Raw genomic sequence first — 23777 nt, 5'->3', positions numbered from 1 at the left:
ACTTCCTCAACCTAATAGGGTATCTATGAAAAACCTGTAGCTAACATCATACTCCTTATGGAGGAATGAATGTTTTCCACCAAAGATCAGGAAGAAAGAGAGGTTGCCTGCCTTTACCTCTTCCATTCAACACTGTATTGAAGGTTCTAGCCACTGTAATAAAGCAAGACATAGAAACAAAAGGCACCCAAACTGTAAAAGAGGAAGTAAAATTTCTTTATTTTCAAACAACACGACTGTCTAGAAAATGCTATGGAATTTGCAGAAAATTTTACTAGAACTAATAAGTGAGATTAGCAAGATTGCAAGATAAGAAGTAAATATGCAAAAATCAATTGTGCTCCAATTTAAGAATAATGAATAACTAGAAATTGAAATTCAAAAATTACCATTTACTTTACAATAGTATAAAAAATACAAATACTTAGGGATTAATTTGATAAAAATTATGCAAGATCTTTGCACTGGTAACTATATAACACTACTAAAGACAGTACAGAAATAAACTGACAGACATACCATATTAAAGATTCTTAAAGCATGCTCCCAATTGAAGGAGACTAAACAGGCTTGACAAGTGAATGTAATATGTGATCTGGGATTTTCATTTCTGTAAAAGATATTTTTAGGACAACTGATGAAATGCGAATAAGCCTGGAAAATTAGCTAATAGTCCTGTATTGATGTTAATTTCCTGATTTTCATCATTATGCTGTGTTTATATAAGAGAATGTTCTTGTTTTTAGGAAATACACACTGAAGTATTTAGCGGTAAAAAAAAAAAAATTCTTAAAGTTCAACAGTTAAAACATCAATGTTCTCAGAACTGAACTACAGACTCAACACAATCTCAAACAAAATTCCAGGATTTTTTTTTTTTTAAAGAATTGACAAGCTGTAGAAATTCAGAGAACCTAACAGAGCCCAACAAACTTTGCAAAAGACATCAAAGTTGGAGAAATTTTACTCCCAGATTCCACAATTTATGATAAACCCACGGTAATCAAGACAGTGTGGTACTGGCATGAAGAGAGACACATATATCACTGAAATAGAAGATTCCAGAAATAAAGCCAAAGATATTTAATTTATTGAATTCTGCCAAAGATATGCAGGGAATTCAATGGGAATGGAAAAATCTTCAACATATGGTGCTGAGACATCGGAGAGCAATATGGAAAAAAATAAACCTTGACCCCCCACTTCACACCATGTACAAAAATTAACTTGAAATGGATCATACACCTAAATTTAAGAGTTAATTCCACGAAACTTCAAAAAGATAACACTGGAGAAAGTCTTAGTGTCCTTGAGTTTTGCAAACACCTTTTATTTTTTAATTTAATTAATTAATTAATTTATTTATTTTGGCTGAGCTGCACAGCGTGCAGGATTTCAGTTCCCTAACCAGGGACTGAACCCGGGCCAAAGCACTGGAAGCCTGGAATCCTAACCACTAGGCCACCAGGAAACGCCCACAAACATATTTTAAGTAGGACAACAAAAAGCAGGCAGTATATACTAAAAAGTTGTATCTCACTAGAATTAAAATGTTGCTCTGCAAGACACTGTTATAAAAAAAAAAGACAAGTCACAAACTAGAAGAAAATATCTGCAATCATATAGATAACAAAGGACACTCTCATAGATGTCCTCATAGAGAACATACACCATAAAGAACTCACTAAGACAAACAACGTAACAAAAAAAAGAGAGGCAAAAGTTTTAGAGAGACATTTCACCAAAGTAGATAGATGGCAAATAGGCTCATGAAAAGATGCTCAAGATCGTTAGTCATTAATGCAAATTAAACCACAACATAATACTATTATATACACCCTAGAATGCCAAAATTAAAAAGACTGACCATAGCAGGTGCTCAGTGAACATGTGGGGCAATTCCAACCCTCATACGCTACTGGTAAGAATGTAAAGTGGTACAAGCATTTGGAAAACATTTTGGCATTTCTTCCTTTTTTTTTTAACATCTTTATTGTAGTATAATTACTTTACATTGTTGTGTTAGTTGATGCTGTATAACAAAGTGAACCAGCTATATGTATACATATATCCCCATATCCCCTCCCTCTTGAGTCTCCCTCCGACCCTCCCTATCCCACCTCTCTAGGTGGACACAAAGCACCGAGCAGATCTCCCTGTGCTATGTGGCTTCTTCCCACTAGCTATCTATTTTACATTTGGTAGTGTATATATGTCAGTGCCACACTCTCATTTCGTCTCAGCTTACCCTTCCCCCTCCCCATGTCCTCAAGTCCATTCTCTAGTAGGTCTGCGTCTTTATTCCCGTCCTGCCCCTAGATTCTTCATAACCATTTTATATATTCCATATATATGTGTTAGCATACGGTATTTGTTTTTCTCTTTCTGACTTACTTCACTCTGTACGACAGACTCTAGGTCCATCCACCTCACTACAAATAACTCCATTTCGTTTCTTTTTATGGCTGAGGAATATTCCATTGTATATATGTGCCACATCTTCTTTATCCATTCAGCTGTCGATGGACACTTAGGTTGCTTCCATGTCCTGACTATTGTAAATAGAGCTGCAATGAACATTGTGGTACATGACTCTTTTTGAATTATGGTTTTCTCAGGGTATATGCCCAGTAGTGGGATTACTGGGTCGTAAGGCAGTTCTATTTTCAGTTTTTTAAGGAACCTCCATACTGTTCTCCATAGTGGCTGTATCAATTTACATTCCCACCAACAGTGCAAGAGGGTTCCCTTTTCTCCACACCCTCTCCAGCATGTATTGTTGGTAGATTTCTTGAGGATGGCCATTCTGACTGGTGTGAGGTGATACTTCACTGTAGTTTTGATTTGCATTTCACTAATGATTAGCGATGTTGAGGATACTTTCATGCATTTGTTGGCAATCTGTGTATCTTCTTTGAAGAAATGTCTATTTAGTTCTTCTGCCTATTTCTGGATTGGGTGGTTTGTTTTTTTAATATTGAGCTGCTTGTAAATTTTGGAGATTAATTCCTTGTCAGTTGCTTCATTTGCAAATATTTTCTCCCATTCTGAGGGTTGTCTTTTCGACTTCTTTATGGTTTCCTTTCCTGTGCAAAAGCTTTTAAGTTTCATTAGGTCCCATTTGTTTATTTTTGTTTTTATTTCCATTTCTCTAGGAGGTGGGACAAAAAGGATCTTGCTGTGATAGAGTGTTCTGCCTATGTTTTCCTCTAAGAGTTTTACAGTCTCTGGCCTTACATTTAGGTCTTTAATCTATCTTGAGTTTATTTTTGTGTATGGTGTTAGGGAGTGTTTTAATTTCATTCTTTTACATTCAGCCGTCCAGTTTCCCCAGCACCACTTATTGAAAAGGCTATCTTTTCTCCATTGTATATTCTTGCCTCCTTTATCAAAGATAAGGTGACCATATGTGCGTGGGTTTATCTCTGGGCTTTCTATCCTGTTCCATTGATCTATATTTCTGTTTTCGTGCCAGTACCATACTGTCTTGATTACCGTAGCTTTGTAGTATAGTCTGAAGTCAGGGAGCCTGAGTCCTCCAGCTCCGTTTTTCCTTCTCAAGATTGCTTTGGCTATTCAGGTCTTTTGTGTTTCCAGACAAATTGTGAAATTTTTTGTTCTCGTTCTGTGAAAAATGCCATTGGTAGTTTGATAGGGATTGCATTGAATCTGTAGATTGCTTTGGGTAGTATAGTCATTTTCACAATGTTGAATCTTCCAGTCCAAGAACATGGTATATCTCTCCATCTGTCTGTATCATCTTTAATTTCTTTCATCAGTGTCTTACAGTTTTCTGCATTCAGGTCTTTTGTCTCCCTAGGTAGGTTTATTCCTAGGTATTTTATTCTCTTTGTTGCAATGGTAAATGGGAGTGCTTGCTTAATTTCTCTTTCAGAGTTTTCATCATTAGTGTATAGGAATACAAGAGATTTCTGTGCATTAATTTTTATCCTACTACTTTACCAAATTCATTGATTAGCTCTAGTAGTTTTCAGGTAGCATCTTTAGGATGCTCTATGTATAGTATCATGTCATCTGCAAACAGTGACAGCTTTACTTCTTCTTTTCCAATTTGGATTCCTTTTATTTCTTTCTCTTCTCTGATTGCTGTGGCTAAAACTTCCAAAACATTGTTGAATAACAGTGGTGAGAGTGGGCAACCTTGTCTTGTTCCTGATCTTAGCGGAAATGGTTTCAGTTTTTCACCACTGAGGACGATGTTGGCTGTGGGTTTGTCATATATGGCCTTTATTGTGTTGAGATAAGTTCCCTCTATGCCTACTTTCTGGAGGGTTTTTATCATAAATGGGTGTTAAATTTTGTTGAAAGCTTTTTCTGCATCTATTGAGATGATCATATGGTTTTTATTCTTCAATTTGTTAATATGGTGTATCACATTGATTGATTTGTGAATATTGAAGAATCCTTGCATTCCTGGGATAAACCCCACTTAATCACGGTGTATGATCCTTATAATGTGCTATTGGATTCCGTTTGCTAGTATTTTGTTAAGGATTTTTGCACCTATGTTCATCAGTGATATTGGCCTGTAGTTTTCTTTCTTTGTGACATCTTCGTCTGGTTTTGGTATCAGGGTGATCGTGGCCACGTAGAGTGAGTTTGGGAGTGTTCCTCCCTCTGCTATATTTTGGAAGAGTTTGAGAAGGATAGGTTTTAGCTCTTCTCTAAATGTTTGATAGAATTCGCCTGTGAAGCCATCTGGTCCTGGGCTTTGTATTGTTGGAAGATTTTTAATCACAGTTTCAATTTCAGTGCTTGTGATCGGTCTGTTCATATTTTCTATTTCTTCTTGGTTCAGTCTCGGAAGGTTGTGCATTTCTACGAATTTGTCCATTTCTTCCAGGTTGCCCATTTTATTGGCATAGAGTTGCTTGTAGTAATCTTTCATGATCCTTTGTATTTCCACAGTATCAGTCGTTACTTCTCCTTTTTCATTCCTAATTCTGTTGATTTGAGTCTTCTCCCTTGTTTTCTTGATGAGTCTGGCTAATGGTTTATCAATTTCATCTTCTCAAAGAACCAGCTTTTAGTTTTACTGATATTTGCTATTGTTTCCTTCATTTCTTTTTCACTTATTTCTGATCTGATCTTTATGATTTCTTTCCTTCGCTAACTTTGGGGTTTTTTTGTTCTTTTTTCTCTATTGCTTCAGATGTAAGGTTAGGCTGTTTATTTGAGATTTTTCCTGTTTTTTCAGGTAGGATTGTATTGCTATAAACTTCCCTATTAGAACTGCTTTTGCTGCATCCCATAGGTTTTGGGCCATCATGTTTTCATTATCATTTGTTTCTAGTTATTTTTTGATTTCCTCTTTCATTTCTTCAGTGATCTCTTGGTTACTTAGTAGCATACTGTTTAGCCTTCATGTGTTTGTATTTTTTACAGTTTTTTTCCTGTAATTGATATATAGTCTCATATCACTGTGGTCTGAAAAGACACTTGACAGGATTTCAATTTACTTAAATTTACCAAGGCTTGATTTGTGACCCAAGATATGATCTATCCTGGAGACTGTTCCGTGAGCACTTGCAAAGAAAGTGTATTCTGTTGTTTTTGGATGGAATGTCCTATAAATGTCAATTAAGTCCATCTTGTTTAATGTATCATTTAAAGCTTGTGTTTTCTTATTTAGTTTCATTTTGGTTTATCTGTCCATTGGTGAAAGTGGAGTGTTAAAGTACCCTGGTATTATTGTGTTACTGTCGATTTCCCCTTTTATGGTTGTTAGCATTTGGCTTATATATTGAGGTACTCCCATGTTGGGTGCATAAATATTTACAACTGTTGTATCTTCTTCTTGGATTGATCCCTTGAGCATTATGTAGTGTCCTTCTTTGTCCCTTGTAGTAGTCTTTATTTTAAAGTCTATTTTGTCTGATATGAGAATTTCTACTCCAGCTTTCTTTTGATTCCATCTGCATGGAATATCTTTTTCCATCCCCTCAGTTTCAGTCTGTATGTGTTGCTAGGTCTGAAGTGGGTCTCTTGTAGACAGCATATATATGGGTCTTGTTTTTGTATCCATTTAGCCAGTCTATGTCTTTTGGTTGGAGCATTTAATCCATTTACATTTAAGGTAATTATTGATATACATGTTCCTATTACCATTTTCTTAATTGTTTTGGGTTTGCTATTGTAGGTCTTTTCCTCCTCTTGTGTTTCCTGCCTAGAGAAGTTCTTTTAGCATTTGCTGTAAAGCTGGTTTGGTGGTGCTGAATTCTCTTAGCTTTTGCTTCTCTGTAAAGGTTTTAATTTCTCCGTCGGATCTGAATAAGATCCTGGCTGGGTAGAGTAATCTTGGTTGTAGGTTTTTCCCTTTCATCACTTTAAATATGTCCCGCCACTCCCTTCTGGCTTGCAGAGTTTCTGCTGAAAGATCAGCTGTTAACATTATGGGGATTCCCTTGTATGTTATTTGTTGCTTTTCTGTTGTTGCTTTTAATATTTTTTCTTTGTATTTAATTTTTGATACTTTGATTAATATGTGTCTTGGCATGTTTCTCCTTGGATTCATCCTGTATGGGACTCTGTGCGCTTCCTGGACATGATTGACTATTTCCTTCCCCATATTAGGGAAGTTTCAACTATAATCTCTTCAAATATTTTCTCAGTCCCTTTCTTTTTCTCTTCTTCTTCTGGGACCCCTATAATTGGCATGTTGGTACGTTTAATGTTGTCCCAGAGGTCCCTGAGACTGTCTTCAATTCTTTTCATTCTTTTTTCTTTATTCTGCTCTGCGGTAGTTATTTCCACTCTTTTATCTTCCAGGTCACTTATTTCTTCTTCTTCATCAGTTATTCTGCTATTGATTCCTTCTAGAGAATTTTTAATTTCATTTATTGTGGTGTTCATAATTTTTTGTTTGCTCTTTAGTTCTTCTAGGTCCTTGTTAAACGTTTCTTGTATTCTCTCTGTTCTATTTCCAAGATTTTAGATCATCTTTATTATCATTACTCTGAATTCTTGTTTGGTCTGGTGGGTTTTTACCTTGCTCCTTCATCTGCTGCATATTTCTCTGTCTTCTCATTTTGCTTAACTTACTGTGTTTGGGGTCTCCTTTTCGCAGGCTTTTACTCCTTTTCGTAGTTCCTGTTGTTTTTGGTGTCTGTCCTCAGTGGCTAAGGTTGGTTCAGTGGGTTGTGTAGGCTTCCTGGTGGAGGGGACTGGTGCCTGTGTTCTGGTGGATGAGGCTGCCTCCTGTCTTTCTGGTGGGCAGGACCATGTCCAGTGGTGTGTTTTGGGGTGTCTGTGACCTTTTTATGATTTTAGGCAGCCTCTCTTTTAAATGTGTGGGGTTGTGTTCCTGTCTTGCTAGTTGTTTGGCATGGGGTGTCCAGCACTGGAGCTTGCTTGTCATTGAGTGGAGCTGGGTCTTAGCGTGAGACAGAGATCTCTGGGAGAGCTCTCGCTGATTGATATTACGTGGGGCTGGGACGACTCTGGTGGTCCAATGTCCTGAACTCGGCTCTCCCACCTCAGAGGCCAGGCCTGACACGCTGGCGGAGCACCAAGACCTGTCAGCCACTTGGCTGTTTGGAAGTCTGAGGTCTTTTGCCAGTGTTCAGTAGGTGTTCTGTAGGAGTTGTTCCACATGTAGATGTATTTTTGATGTATTTGTGGGGAGGAAGGTGATCTCCACGTCTCACTCCTCCGCCACCTTGAAGGTCTCCTCCTAGGCAAACTTCTTAAATCCAGCATTTCTTAAAAGGTTAAGAAATACACCTACCATACAACTCAGCATTCATTTCTAGGTATTTATCTAAGAATACATGAAAGCATATGTCTACCCTAAAACTTGTATATAAATTCTCATGGCAGCCTTATCTGTAATAGCCAAAACCTGGAAACAACCCAAATGCCCATCAAAAATTATTAAGCGGTTAAATAAATTGCAGTATATCCATACAATAGAATATAACTCAGCAATAAAAAAGAACAGATTACTGATACGACATCATATATGAGTCTCAAAATCATTAGGCTAAGTGAAAGAAGCCAGACCTCCCAAAGGTGTACATACTGTATTATTCCATTTATATAAAATTCTAGAAAATGAAAACTATTCTACACTACAAAAAGCAGATGAGTGGTTGCCTGGGGCAAATGGTAGCTGGAGAGAGAAGAGAGGAAGGGATTACAATGGAGCACAAAGAAAATGTTTAGCTTTGATCGATGTTATCTAGGTTGTGGTGATGATTTCATGAGTATATACACATGTCAAAACACATCAAATTGTACACTTTAAATATGTACAGTTTACTTTATATTAATTTATACCTCAATAAAACTGTGGAAAAATACGTATTTATGTTGGGAGACACTCCTTCATGGGTCTTTCAACTCCTAGATGTCTCTCTAGGTATGCCTAGTGGGCAATGTCCTGACTACTCTTCACTTGGCCTTTTCTCAGGGTTGTATTTAACTTTGAGGTATAAGGTGAATCTCTCTCCAAGACAAAGAGCAGGCTTGATTACTGCTTTGGGTGGGTCCCCCAAATTCAGTGTTCCTCAGCAGTGATATATGTACCAAGCATCCATCTGGGCCCATGGCATCACTCCCATGGGACGTGAGAGCAAGGAGAACCAATACCAGGCTGATGCCCATGCTGTTTGCTATAAGTAATGAAATCCTCTCTCTGACCCAGATGTTTCACACCTTACGCTATCACCCACTAAACAATAATAGGCTAGCTTTTAGCTTGTAAATAGGGCAAGATCAAATCCTAGACCTTGACAATATATACATAAATTCTGAACAAGGCTAAAGAATAGGATGTCAGAGTGTAAAGTGGTGAGAAGTGACATGGAGGCTAAAAAGAAAGATATGGCCATAACTCATGGTAAATTAGAAGCTACTGAATTCATAGGTACAGTACTAGTCTTCATAATTTATTTGCAATTTGTGCACATTTTCTCATTAAATATTTAATGAATAAATGAAAGAAATGATTGGACTTAAAGGTTAAGTAACCTAAGATCATACACTAATAAATGATGGAGAATGATTCAAATTCAGATCTAATACCTAAGTTCAAACTGTCAGCCACTGTTATGCTGTATCCATAAAAGGGCTTAAATGTATATTGTACAGTTTGGCCTCATCAATGTAGATTATAGGGAATCATTTAAGGATTTTAAGCCAAGAAGCCATGGACTCCAAGGTAAGTGCCAAAAATACAACTTTGAATAACTTATGAAAGATGGATTAGAGACAAGAATAGTTCTAAAGAGAACACATAAGAGAATATTATAATAGTTCAATTGAGAGATTCCAAATTCAGGGAGAGAAAATGAAAGAACTGGAATTAAGAGTTGTTTAAAAAGAGCTGAAAGGATTTAAAAAATTTAATTTGGAAGATGACAAATAGGGAATAACCTAAGATGACACCAAGGTTTCTAGCTTAGGTTACCGAGTGGGTGTGGCACCATTTAATTAAGCTTGGGAATGGGAAGAGGGAAGGAAAAGGATTCCAGTGGTGTTGAGTGCTACTTAATGCTGAAAATTTTATATTAAGTTTTTGGGTGAACACTTTAAGACTTAGATATTATTCTTAAGAGATGTTATTATTCTTATTTACACATGAGAAGTATGAGAAGCAGAAAGATTAAATAACTAGTTTCGGTTCATATAAATGTCAGGATTGGATGTGAACTTTCTCCTCTAAATCCAGAGACCATGTTCATTTCACTGTACCATAGTGTTTCTCTAAGAAGTAGATATTCTAACACAACATTGTAAATCAACTATATGTCAATTAAAAAAAAAAAGTAGTTATTTGCTGAACATCTGCCTGGTTTACCTTTAAAGCACCTTGTGGGACTTCCCTGGTGGTCCAGTGGTAAAGAATCCGCCTTCCAATGCAGGGGATGCGGGTTCAATCCCTGGTCGGGGAACTAAGGTCCCACATGCCACGGGGCAACTAAGCCCACGTGCCACAACTGTTGAGCTTGCTCACCTCGACGAGAGAGGCCATGTGCTGCAACCTACAGAGCCCATGTGCCCTGGAGCCTGTGTGCCACAACTACAGAGAGAAAACCTGCACATCACAACTAGAGAGAAATCTGAGCAGACTGTGTGCCGTCATGAAAAGATCCCACATGCCTCAACTAAGACCCGACACAGCCAAAACAAACAAACAAAAAAACAGCACCTTGTGTGCATTTAAAAACAAAGGTCTTGAGCTTGGAAGAAGAAAGCTGAAGAAAGGGACTCAAATATAGACAGAAAGCTAAAATCATGGAAATGGATGTGAACTAGAGTATGAACTGAGAGAAAAATCCTCAAATTGGAACCTGGCATTTATAGTGCAGGCAAAGCAAGAGCAGACTAAGAAAAGTCTGAGAAAGAAGTCAAGAGGAGTAGAAGCAAATCCAGAAAAACTGTTATCTCAAAAGCCAGAGAAGTTTCCTCTAGTATTACACGAGAATACACACAGTTTTGATACTATTATGACTGTATTAATCCAGAAAGCTAAGAATGCCCTGATGCTGCTCTGATATTCACGCCTTGTTCATATAGTGATCTCTACACAGGAACCTATATGCAAGGAGCATAAAAAAAGAGACAGCAAAGTATCATTTTATCACTATCTGAATTAGTTTTAATTACCTCCAACAGAGAGTTCTTTGGTAAAAGGAGAGTTAGAAAACCAAGGCTTGAGTCCTAAATTGGGACTCATTCATTTCTTTAGATAAATCTTGGGATTAGCAGGCTCAGGCATATCTTCAGAGGAAAAGAAATGGGCAGATCTACAGAACTGGCTCAAGTCTAACTAGCTGTCTAACTCACCCAACAATTTACTGGCCATAAAGATGCAAAATTAAAGAGAGATGGGGCCCAGAATGCTGTTAGAAGTGCTCCGCCACCCCAAAAAAGAAATCTTTAGATTCTGAGAATAATTTCAGGTTTAGTTGATCAGTAACTATGAGGTAATTTAAGATTGAGTAATAAGAAAAAAGTGAGATATATTTAGCAAGCCACTTTGTTAAAGTAAGTATTGAAACTGCCCTAAAAATATTTCCTACCTAAATATATGTACAAATATCAGACAAATATGTACAAATTCAAGATTTGTAGATTTTATAGAGTTTCAGTTTCATAGGAAAGCCTAAATGTTTACAAATAATTATAACCTGAGATTCAGTTATTCATATCTGGGAAAAACTTTTATACCTAGTAAATATTAAACAAATTTCAATGACAGTATTTAGGAATAAATAAATAGTATTTAAAGTATTGACCTTGGGGACTTCCCTGGTGGTGCAGTGGTTGGGAATCTGCCTGCCAATGTAGGGGCACAGGTTCGAGCCCTGGTCTGGGAAGATCCCACATGCTGCGGAACAACTGGGCCCATGCACCACAACTACTGAAGCCTGCGCGCCTAGAGCCCGTGCTCCACAACAAGAGAAGCCACCACAATAAGAAGCCCGTGCACTGCAATGAAGAGTAGCCCCTGCTCACCGCAACTAGAGAAAGCCATCACGCAGCAATGAAGACCCAACCCAGCCAAAAATAAACTAAAAAGAAAAAAGAAAAGACAACAGGTGTAAATGCATAAACTATGGTAAGAAGTAGTCTAGTATGGCCAGTGTACTCAGAGGAAAACGTAGGTTTGGACTAACAAAGAGCATTGGGAAAATTGGATTTCCAAAACAAAAAATGAAAAGATTAGAATTTAGACCTCTACCTTACATCATCCACAAAATCAACTCAAAATGGCTTAAAAACTTAGACAAAAGACCTGAAACTATAAAACTTCTAGAAGAAAACATAGGAGGGAAACTTCTCAGCATTGGTTTTGGCAAGGATTTCCTGGATATGACACCAAAAGCACAGCAATAAAAGCAAAAACAGACAAGTGAGACTACCTCAGACTCAAAAGCTTCTGCATAGCGAAGCAAACAATCAGCAAAATGAAAACTCAAACTATGGAATGGGAGAAAATATTTGCAAACCAGGTATCTGATAAGGGGTTTAATGTCTAAAATATATAAGAAACTACAACTCAAGAGCAACCCCCCCCCCCGACCCTGCCTATAACCTGATTAAAAAATGGGCAAGGACTAGACTAGACATTTCTCCAACAACAACACACAAATGGCGAACAGGAATATGAAAAGGTGCTCAACATCACAAATCATCAGGGAAATGCAAAAACACAACGAGATAGCACCTCACACCTGGAAGGATGGCTATAATATAACAAAAATAAAACCCGAGAAAATAAGTGTTGGTGAGAATGTGGAGAAACTGGAATTCTTGTGCACTGTTGGTGGGAATGTAAAATGGTCCAGCTGCAATGGAAAACAGTATGGAGGTTCCTTAAAAAATTAAAAACAGAACTACCTTATAATCCAGCAATACCTGATCATATATGAACTGCTATATATGATACCTAAATTGCTATATTCTATAACTTTCAGTCCAGCAAACTGACTACAAGTGAACTGTAAGCCGACTTACCTAGCTTTGCAAATGGAAAATTTAATCTCTGGTTTACTGAAAATTATGTTCATTAATCAGCCATTATAGGATTGGAGGGATATAAAAATGTTTCACAAGGACTGCAACAAATAATGAAAAAAATTAGCCAATGCTATCTCAAGGAGCTACCATTTGTTATCCCAAGAATATGATCAGAAGGACATTAAGAACATCGTAACTACAGACAGAGTCCAAATTTAAGATGACTTCTGAAGTATAATCAGAGTCAGGAGACCACATGGTAAAACAGTTTTCACGTAAGCAAAATCAAGTTAGTCTTTATCTCTTCTTCCAAGGTATAACACAAAATGTGACTTGAAATCAACATACCAGGTGGTATATATCAGCTCCTCCTAAACTGCTCAAAATTGACTCTGCATCCCACATAAAAAAATATAGAAAGAAATCCAAATTACATGATGAGCCTATTGTTCCAAATTCTACCTACATAAAATTTATTTTTTCATGATTACTTATAGAGGAAATCTAAAAACTTTTAAACTGAGAGTATACTATCTTCCATGCAAACATCTCAAAGTATCTACTAGAAATGACAGCAATTTATGTGTTTTTAATTTTTCTTTAATTTTGAAAAAAGTATTTTTATTTCATGAAAAAATATGGTAAAAAAAGTCCCACTAAATTCCATTCAAATCACAGCTCTTCAATCACAAAATACTTCTCCACTGTCTATACAGTGCAAACATGCAATGTTGTTAATGAGATTACACTGAAGTTAACATGGTCTCTAGATGCTACTGTATAACTAACTAAAGTGAAATGAATTGTCTTTCATGAGACTCCTGCACTATCAAGGACATAAATATGTACTCCTGTCCAGAAACAAGAGGTATATTTTGTAGTGGATAGCAAAATCATTCTTAGTCATATCACCTAAACCTAACGCAACCAAGATTTAAATATTATTCAAGCTTTCAGCCTACAGTAAAAAAAAACAAAAAAAGAAACCCAAATTTTTAACTTGAGTAGAACTCTTAGAATATATATTACAAAATTCTGCATAGGCCTAATGGTGTCTTTGAATAAAACTACTCCGTTACTGGAGAACAATGAATGGGGAAAATGTTTCAGTTTCCATAAGGTTCTTACCTGTATAATGCATCATCAATCTCCACAGATTCTGTTGGCATATTGGGCAAATTTGTATTCACACTGAAAAAAGAAAACATAACTTATAAGGGCCAGTATGGCTATTCAATATTCATATTCTGTAATGTAAAATTCAATTATACATGGGATCAGATTCACTAGTTACTAAAACAGGTTTTACAAACCAGATATATATTTTATTATTTACCACTTTATTTAGATTTTAAAAATAGGTCAAGATTAAATTCACTGACTGCCTACCCTGTGTGTATTATAAAATTAAGAGCCCATGGTTGTTTTATTCTCAGGTGTTGTTTATCATTGCTACATATTTTCTGACGCATCTATATTTTAGCAATTTTATTTGCGTGCCCCATAAACCTTCTATAATATACACACTCGGAATTTACCATATAATGATATCTAAGCTTATTTCTACATGTTTGATCTCTCCTCTGCCCTCCAGATTTTATGCATCTGCCAGAACAGTATCTCTATTCTGATGTCTAACTGGTATCACAAACATAACAAGCCTCAAATAGAATTCAATTTCCCTTGCTTAATCTATTCTTCCCCAGTGTTTCCCAACTCACTTGGGACCACCAAGCAAATGATGCCACCACTTACTCACATGCTCAGGCCAAAAATCTAAGGATCTTCTTAACTTTTCCCTTATTTTCTCTATCTGTGAGTGCTGTTAGTTCTACCTTCAAAAGGGATCTCAAATCTGATCACTTCTCACTATTTCAGTCAATACAATCTCAGGCCAAACCATCATCATATCTCATGTGAACTACTTCAAAGGCCTCTTAACTATTCTATTTCTATTGCCCTTCCCTTTATTTTCCATCTAACAGCCTAAAACTTTTAGAATGTAGTCAGACATTACTCCCTAACTTAGAATTATCCTTCAGTAAGTTTTCTTTACCCTTAGAACAAAATTCAAACACCTTAACATACATAATAGGGCCTTTATGTATGTCTCCCAGTTACCTGTCCAACCTCAACGCCCACACCTCTCCCTCTTGCTCACTATCTTCAGCTACACTGGCCTACTTGATGGTCCTCAAAAAGCCAGGCTTGCTATCACTTCAGTGTTTTTATACTTGCTATTCCATTCGCTTCAAATGTCCTTCCTTCAGATCTCTGAATAACTGACTCTTATCATTTAAGCCTCTATTAAAATACTGCTTCACAAATATCACATAGACCATTTGGGATCACCCTATTGAAACTGAGCAGGACCCTGTGGGGCCTTCCCTGGGACAGACTTCCCCTCCCTGCTTGTTTGTACAAAAGTTTTAGCCTCCTAGGCTTTCCCCGAGTTCCAAAGAGCAAATTTAATCAGAGAGGTGAGAAAATGTAGAAACAAAGGAAAGCAGTCAAGCACGGCAAAGTAATAATAGTTTAGCCATAAAACAAAGTCAAGGACCTTTCGTTGTCTTGCGGATGCTAAAACTCCCACCAGGTGTACGAAGTTAACTGTGTGCTGAACTGCTGATCAGTTGGAACCACAAGGTTGATGACTGAGGTTCCAAAAATATTACCCTGTTACCTCACCGTCAAGCAATCAGAGAACTGAGCATGGATCACACACCCCACGACCCTCTTCCTCAGACTGTCTTTAAAAACCCTTCCCTGAAAGCCAACAGGGAGTTTCTGTCTTTTGAGCATGAGCTGCCCATTCTCTTTGCTTGGCCCTGCAATAAACTGTACTTTTCTTCACCATTACCTGGTGTCAGGAGATTGGCTTTGGTGTGCATTGGGTAAGCAGACCAAGTTTGGTTTGGTAACACAATCAACGAAGTAGCTCCCTAACTTGTTAACCTGCTGTATTTTCTTCAAATCATTAACTATGTATTTTTTTCATTATCGTTAACTATCACCTGCCTTCCCCTATAGAATACATGATCCATTAGGAATTCACTACTGTATTCCAAATCCCTAAAACAGTACCTGGCATTTAATAACAAGAGCAAACATGTGCCACACACTGCTTTAACTGCTTTAGATGTACTAACTCAGTTAACCCTTTCAACTTTATGAGATAGACACTATTACTATCTCCATTGAACAGAGGAAAAAACCTGAGACTGACAGAGATTAACTTAAATAATATGCCCATGGTCACAGAGCAGGTAAATGGCTGAGCCCTGAATCTAATCAGTCTAGCTCCTGACAACCACATTATACTGCCTACTGCCTCTCACAGTAGGCATGAAGAAAGCACTAAAAAAAAAAAAATCTGTTAAATGAATTTTAAAAATTAAAAAAAGGTTAAACATACTAGTGTAACAAGACACAAAGTGATGTATCATTTACTGCAGTTCATTCCAATTTTTTCACAGCATGGCACAGAAAGAAAAATGATAATAGGTAAACACTGGGAAACAGAAATAGTTCCTGGACAGAGGGAACCAGCTGAGACATTTGGGCCTGAGCCACGGTGACAGCTAAGATCAATATCATCTTGGCAAAAGTGGGATCCATTCTAGGTTTTGGGAAGCTCTAATTATCAATTACAGTATTCTAAAAACAACGTGATAGCACAAAATTCAGTTTTGGAATCTTATTTTCTAGGCCTGGTGTTGCTATACAAGCCAAAGGATTTGAAAATATAATATCAAAATGTGACTATTTCTGTTATCAAATATTGATTAGATGATCAAGTGATATCAGCTTCTAGCTAATAAAAACACACAAATACACAATATACCCTGGCACTGTAACAAAAATTTTTATTACAGTTTTCTTATTCCTGGTATACTTTCACTAGCTATCTTCCTTGCATGGAGGGCAATAGTCTAGTGGGTAAAGCTCTTAAGTAAACATGAGAAGAGCTACATTCTAACCCGTTCTGTCACTTAATGATACCACTGGCACCTACTTTTCAGAAAGTTCTGCCTTACTGGAATATTTCAAAAATCATTCTTATGATAAGGTCTACATGGCAATCAAAAGTGCTTTAAATAAGGAGAGGTTTTGTTTGTATTACATAATATCTCCCAAGTAAATTTGGCAATGCTGGCAATGTCAGGTAATACGATGGTACCAAAAGCATCCCTTCAGTCTGAAGCTGGTGAAAATGCTACAGGTTTGTGAACATTCACATTAGCTCAAAATCAAATATGCGCCACTTTTATCTTCGGCATATTGTATTCTGGTAGTGGGCAGAATATAACTATCCGCTTCATTAATTACGAAATGATTGAAACAGGAACTACACGCACATTTCCCCTCTATTTTTGCCAGAATGGAAAAGACATGAACCTCAACACCAACTGGGAAATAAGAATGGGTAACTCGCGTTTTTTTCCTGGATTTCTTTTTCTCTCTTTCTTTCTTTTTAAAGTGCCGTCAACGGAGGCCTCAGACTGTCCTGACTACCACTGATTCATTATTACCAAGTTCCCTCTGGTAATAGTTTTCAAAGGAGAATCTCAGCGGAGGACAGCGCACAGCAGAGCTTAGCTTTCACTTTATCGAAAGGAGGGAAGGTGTCCGGCACCAGGTCTGGGAAGCTCACACCGAGCGACTCGGACCAGAACTCTCCGCCGGAGCCCCTTCCTCCCCTCCACGTCCGGTGACTGGGGGGAAGGAGGATGGCAGACCCCAACCAGAACTGAGAAAGCGCTGAAAGGGGTTGATAAGTGGGCTTTTTCCTCAGCGAAGCCGGCAGTCGCAGAGGCCGGAGTCCACGCCGCCACACCCACACCGCGCGCTCCCCTAGCCGCCCAGGGCCGGCTCTGGCCAGCCCCGCGGCCTCTCGCGCGCTCCCTGCCCGCCTTAGGGGGAGAAGCAGAAAGCCGGCCCCTGGGTCCTGCCCGCCACGCCTTGCTTCTTCGCGCCCACACACGTCCTCTCACCTGCCGGCCCCCCAGGAGGAGCAGGACGCTTCTTCCCCCTGACGTGCGGCCACCGGCTGGGAGCCCTCCATTGCCTCCCAAGACGCAGCCGCCGCTGGATACTGGGAGGCAGGGAAGGGGGCAGGACCGCGAGGTCAAGGGGCGGGCGGTGACGTCACCGGAGGGGGCGGGCCTGGGGGAGCGCGCAGCCCGGCGGCGCCTTCCCGTCAAGCCCAGAGGCGTCCTGGCTTCCGGTTTGGGTGTGGTCGTGGAGTGGGCTTTGCTGCAGGTGATTGCAGGGAGTGGACTGTTGCGACTGGGGTCTGGCAGATGTAAACCGAACCAAATCACTGAAGGTACGAGTCACCTACCAAACACAGAGGATTCCAGTGGCCAGCGAAGTGATGGGATTGCGTAGCAAAATCCTTAAGAGTTTTATAGTAGGAAGAAGAAACCCCTTCCATTTTATACTTTTAAAAAACCCGAAGGCTAGTAATAAGTAGCTCCGGATTTCCAGTCTGAGATTCCATTTTAAGACGTTACACGTTTAACAAATAATTTTGGACGTCTACGTGTCAAGCACTGTCACAAATTTGATAGAATCGTGATTTTATGAGCCATGAATGGCATATGGCATCCAGGTTGCCCCCTTAACTTTGTGAGGGACAGAAATTTACGGTTGGTGTGACTTGCCAGATTAAGTACCTGAACATATGTGTAAGGACCTCTCATCTAATTCCCTTTCCATTGACTCCCCTTTCACTCTTCTTGGAAAACAACAAGAATTAGAGTGACTCAATAATATTACGATTTATCTTTCATTCTATATAAGTGTATGTTTGGAGAAATGTCTGTAGGATTTTAAAAACTGACAAATAGTTTGACTCTATATTTATATCATCTGTAATGTATGATATTTTTACTTAGAATTTCTTCCCATTCTGGTGTGGAGAGAGGGTCCAGGCAAAAGGGCATTATCCTTCGTGCCTCTGTTCTCTTTTCAACTTGCACATCTCCAAATACCTGGAAACTTCTTATTGCTCACCTATGCTGTCATTCAGATTTCTCAGTTAAGTTGTATACCTTTTCTACATAATCATGAAAATGAACTTGGTCTGTGTCCCATTCTTTCAAGGTTCTGCTCTAGGACTGGACTTATCCCCTGTCTTCTCTCTTTATTCTAAAATTAATAGATATAAATATCTTTGAAAGGTTCGCTCCGCAAATAACACCAGTTTCTCTCCTAATTTCTTTTCCCTGTTCCTTTCTTTCTTAAATATTTATTGAATGCCTGTTAAACATTAGGGCCTAATGACTAGACAATGATTGGGTGATAGAGATACAGTGATCCCTGATTTCATCAGTCTCATTGTGGGAAGGCAAAAAATGGAAAATAAATGAAAAATAACATTAGAAAGTAAATACGATGAAGAAAACTTTATAACATGAAGAAAGAGACTTGGGGAGGAGGAGAGAGACAATTTTAGACATAGTAGTCAAAGGTGGCCTCTTTGAAGAAGTGACATTTGAGCTAAAAACCTAAGTGTGTGAGTCCTGTGAATATCTAGCAGAAGAGCATTCTAGACTGAGGGAAAATCAAGTGTACACTTTAAAATTTTTATTTTTTGAGATTTGTCACCTTCTGGTGTATGTTTGTTATTTGTAAATTGCCTCTCTACCTTTAAAAGAGACTGGTCTTTTCCTGGAGAAAGAGATTCAGAGTGTGAGGAGGAATTTGTTGGGAGGGAAAATCTCCATTGCTGGCTTCGAAAAGGGAAGGGGGCACATAGAAAGGAATGGGAATGACCTCTAGGGGCTTACAGTGGCCTCCAGCTTCCAGCCAGTAAGGAGAAGGGGACCTTGGCCTACAGCTGCAAGGAACTAAATTTGGTCAACACCTACATGACCTTGGAAGAAAACCCCAAGTTCCAGATCACAACAGGTCTGCTAGTACCTTGATTTCAACTTTGTGAGGCCCTGGGCAGAGAACCCAGCTGTGATGGGCCCACAATTATGACCTTAGAACTGTGAGCTAATAAATTTGTGTTGTTTTAAGCCACTATGTTTACGGTAAGTTGTTATACAGCAATAGAAAATGAATATACTGAATATTATCTAAGACCCACATTTTTCTACATTTTAACTTCCTTGGAATTGCAATGTATTTTTTTCTTTTTTATCAGGACAGAAAATAATGGTGTTCTTAAAATTGAGGTCATGATAGATTTGGTGAAGTATAGTGTGAATTATTTCAAACAAACAATGTAACAGATACCCAGATTTAACAGATTTTAGTGTATTCTTACATTTGCAAAATGGGGAAGAAAATTGGAATATCACTGGACTTTTCACAGTGAAACTTTTGCCAGAAGAAAGTGGAACAACATATTTTGGGTACTCAAGGGACAAAGCATGCACTAAGGATTTTATATCCAGCAAAACTAACTCTCACGTACAAAGGGTATAAACTATTATCAACACTTGATATGATATCAGTATTTGATGAGACTTTCATTCTCATGAGCCCTTACTGGAGAATTACTAGAGAATGAGCGTCAGACAACGAAAATGATGAGAAAAACATTGACCTAAGGATTGGTTCAGGTTCTTAACGGAAAATCATAATCTGTTGTGTGTAATTAATTCTTTATTACTAATTCTCCTGAGTTCTGTCACCTTAACTTCTGAGTTTTTCTGTTTTCTTCCCAGCTTTATCAAGATATAATTGACAAATAAAATTGTAAGACATTTAAAGTGTGCAATGTGATGATCTGATATACGTATACAGTGTGAAAGGATTCCCTCCATAGAATTAATTGTGTTTTTCTAATTCTGAATCATGTTGTTCTTTCATACCTTGTATCATTTTCTTAATGTCATTTAGCTAGTTTAAAAATAGTAACTTTCAGTTTTGATCTATTTTGTGACACATGTTTGAGGCATGCTTTCATTATCTGTAATCATGATGTTATACTCCTTATTCTCTCTTTTTTGATAATAATTTTGTATAGTATTTGAACTTGATAGTTTTTGGCAGCTCAGTTTTATGTGAAATTACTGTTCTTTAACTTTTAGTATGAGGCAGGCTTTCTAGTCCAATAAGACTACATCCATCAGAAACAAAACTGTATTCCAAGAATGTCAGGTTTCTGGCTCATTGCAAGGAGGGAGGCCACATTCCATGGAGCCCACCATGGGATGCCTCATCAAACAAAGGAAAAGGTAGGTTTATTACAGGAATTTGGGGAAGTGTAGAATTTAGGAGAAATTAAAACGAAGTAGTATTTTGATGGACTCAAAAGAAAGGAAGGATGTATGTAAAGGGGTCTACCTTAGGTCTGGACTGTAACATGGACCCTGTTTTTTTGGAAGCTACAAAGTCAAAGTAGGTGAGGAATGTGTCCACAAACCCCTTTTCTGAAGTTCTGGAAGTAGAGGCTGTGTCTCTATCACATAACTCAGATCATCTAGCCAAGAATGGGATATTTCAATCTTAATGAAAGATTTCAAAGAGCAAGTTTTTTGACAATCTATGATTTTAGAGAAAAGAGTTCTCTGTGAGTAAAAAAAGCAGCAGTTACTCATAGTGGGTTTTTTGGTGACACTACAGCATGTTCTTGGGAGAGATATTATTTTCTGTTAACTTTACAGCTGGCTTTATCTGTGTTTATTATCTATACCTGATGAATGGCAAAGCAGATTTTTACTTTCTTAGTCCAAGCTCATTTTTCCTTTCTCACAGGTTTCAGGAAAACTTTTCTAACACCAGAGAGCTCCTTTTTTGATGCTTTGGTGTAGTGCTGAAAAATATGGTGGCTTGATTTCTGTGATTTCCTTCATTTCTGTTGTCCCTGTGCTGCATGTGTTTATATGTGTGTATGTATGTATGAATGCATAGTTACATTCTCAAGGCATAGTACAATAATTTTATTTTAAAATCTTTATTTTGGGTAATTTTAGATTTACAGAAAATTTGCAAAGGTAAAACAATTTCTGTATATACTTCACTCAGCTTCCTCTAATGATAACATCTTAAGTAACCGTGGTCCATTTGTCAAAACTAAGAAATTAATACTGGTACAATACTATTAACTAGCTACATACTTTATCTGGATTTCACCAGTTTTTCACTAATGTCCTTTTTTCTGTATGGATCCAATCCAGGATACCACAATACATTTAGAATTGCCCCATCTTGATCATCATGTAAGTGTACATTGTAATGAATATCTTCCTGAAATTTTATGTACAAATTGGATTTCTGCAAATTAAATAGTTCACATCATAAATTATAAAGATAATAAATAACATCTATATTGTGTTTTATAATTATAGAGGCTATTTACATGCATTTTTTACTTCATTCTCCTAAGTTATTGACTGTTAGCACAGAAAGGATATTTAGCAGTCACCTCAGTATACAACCCTATTTCTTTACAGAGGATGAATCAAAGAGGTAAAGAGTTTAAATGTCTTGGATAAATTCACATCATTACAGGTACAGAGCCACAACTAGCTTCATCCCTTGTTGAGTATTTCTCTAGTATATTATACCCAGATCCCAACAATTGGAATACCTGTTCCGTGACTATCATAAAGAATAGGGAGTACTACGTCCTGAGGTCAGGCCTTCATGAACATGGTTGGAAAGCAGCCAACCTCCTGAGTTTTGAAGCAGGCGTCTTTGTCCAAAGATGTTGCGGTAACATTTGAACTGGCTTGAAGCTGATTATTAGAGACTATTTAGAAGAACCTAGAGGGAATTCCTTTGTGAAGAAAATAAACCTTTTCAAAATGTGAATAATTATCATCTTAAGTGGTCTATGAATTAGGATATATGCATATCACATTTTCCTGAAATATTTTTAAAAAATTGCCCATAGAGCAATAAAAAGACAAGTCACTGTAGATTAACGATTGAAATATATTTTTCAAGACACTTTATTGTTTGATTTAACTGCTTATGCAACAGTGACTAGAGATAAAATATAATAAATCATGCCTCTAAGTTTAACCTTCTTCTAATATTGGTAGAAAACAGATGACAAACCTGAAAATCCCTAAGTGGGACTTCATGTTTTTGTGTCTTTCTAGGCACTATGCTGTAAATGCATCTGGATGTGCCCTAATTGGGTGATAAAGGCACCTCAACCCCTTTATGAAAGAGGATGCTCAGAGCCCTACTCCAAAGATCCGAATTCAGCCACAGTCACTGTTCACCATAGACTCAAACTATACTATCCAATTTCACATCTTTTTTCTTGACTGAAACAATGTTCAGATCATCTCCCTTCTCATTTTCGGCTTGTTTTCTCATCTTTAGTTTGGCAGCCAGCACCTCTAGCCTGGAGGCATCAAACTTCAGCACACACCAGAATCTCCTGGCCTGCCTATTAAAGCAGATTGTTGGACCCCCACTAGCATTTATGCTTCAGTATGCTTGGGTAGGGGCTGAGAATTTGCATTTCTGACAAGTTCCCTGGTGATCTGTGCGCTGCTAGACCTAGGACCAAATTTTGCGCTGCTCTAACTCGCTTCCTCTAACTCATTCTTTGGGCTACCTCTAAACCTCCTTTCAGTACGGCTTTCCTTATTGCGTTCTGGACTGCACCGATCTTTGTGTTAGTCTTTTGTTTCTGTTGCTTAGTTTATTTGCGGTCCCATTCCTCTTGGCTCTGATGTGATTTTATACTCTGAATGCTGCCTTTAGAAATGCCTTATATTTACCATTACAAGGTAATAGAAAAAGAATTAGTAATTTCTGCTACAGAAAATGTTTGTGATTGGTTTTTCTAGCAAAGATAACTGGGATATATGTGGACAGAGGGAGGGAGGTATGGAGATAGAGAAAAAGTTAGTATGGAATTCTGTCACATAAATGTGCAAGGCATCATAAAATCTGAGGGAAGCAGTGACGGAGAATACAATCCTGTTGATAATGTGGTTAAGGTTATTGTATACTGAGTGCTTGTAATTAAGGTTTTTACACAAATATAGGTAGCCCCATTATCTCATATAAAAGCACAATCATAATACTCCAGAGTAGATGAAGTTGAAGACTTCAGATACAGCTAAGAAAAACTAAGAAGCTGGGTAAATGGAGAACTGTTCCTATAATCAACTATCAGCAGGAATGAGAAATAGAAACTGGCTTTACAACCAACCAGCAGAAATCCAAGAAAGCCTGAACCTACACTCAGGTCAGCTAGCTTCTGAATCCTGTCCAACGCTAGGTCACTGATTTCCTCTTCAATGGTGTAGTGCCTAGAGGCTCAGCTATTTGCAACATCTTCTTTGCCAGTGATGGCATTCTAGAGA

At 37.9% G+C, this 23777-nt stretch overlaps 1 protein-coding gene and 1 long non-coding RNA gene across 5 annotated transcripts in view; one reads left to right on the top strand and one right to left on the bottom strand.

Annotated features, from left to right (window-relative positions):
* The window catches only part of UBA6 (ubiquitin like modifier activating enzyme 6), a 98333-nt gene extending 80737 nt beyond the window's left edge, over nt 1-17596 (bottom strand). For 3 of the 4 annotated variants that reach the window (XM_059922904.1, XM_059922902.1, XM_059922903.1), the window contains exons 1-2: nt 17481-17596; nt 13615-13677 (exon numbers count right to left, since the gene is read on the bottom strand). In XM_059922904.1, coding sequence (XP_059778887.1) covers nt 13615-13677; nt 17481-17551 — 134 coding nt within the window. In that variant the 5' untranslated portion in view covers nt 17552-17596. Of the gene's footprint in view, nt 1-13614; nt 13681-17480 lie in introns of those variants that run through there. The other variant, XM_059922905.1, reaches the window with a different exon arrangement.
* Nucleotides 17597-17699: 103 nt separating this feature from the next.
* LOC132366479 (uncharacterized) overlaps nt 17700-23777 on the top strand; it is a 32979-nt gene continuing 26901 nt past the window's right edge. The window contains exon 1 of the long non-coding RNA XR_009503445.1: nt 17700-17815. This is a non-coding gene — a long non-coding RNA (uncharacterized LOC132366479). The remainder of the gene's footprint in view (nt 17816-23777) is intronic.

This window comes from Balaenoptera ricei, chromosome 5 (genome assembly GCF_028023285.1).
Source record: "Balaenoptera ricei isolate mBalRic1 chromosome 5, mBalRic1.hap2, whole genome shotgun sequence".
Classification (NCBI taxonomy): Eukaryota; Metazoa; Chordata; class Mammalia; order Artiodactyla; family Balaenopteridae; genus Balaenoptera; species Balaenoptera ricei.
Note: the sequence above shows the minus strand (reverse complement) of the source record. Positions and strands in the feature narration are given on the sequence as shown.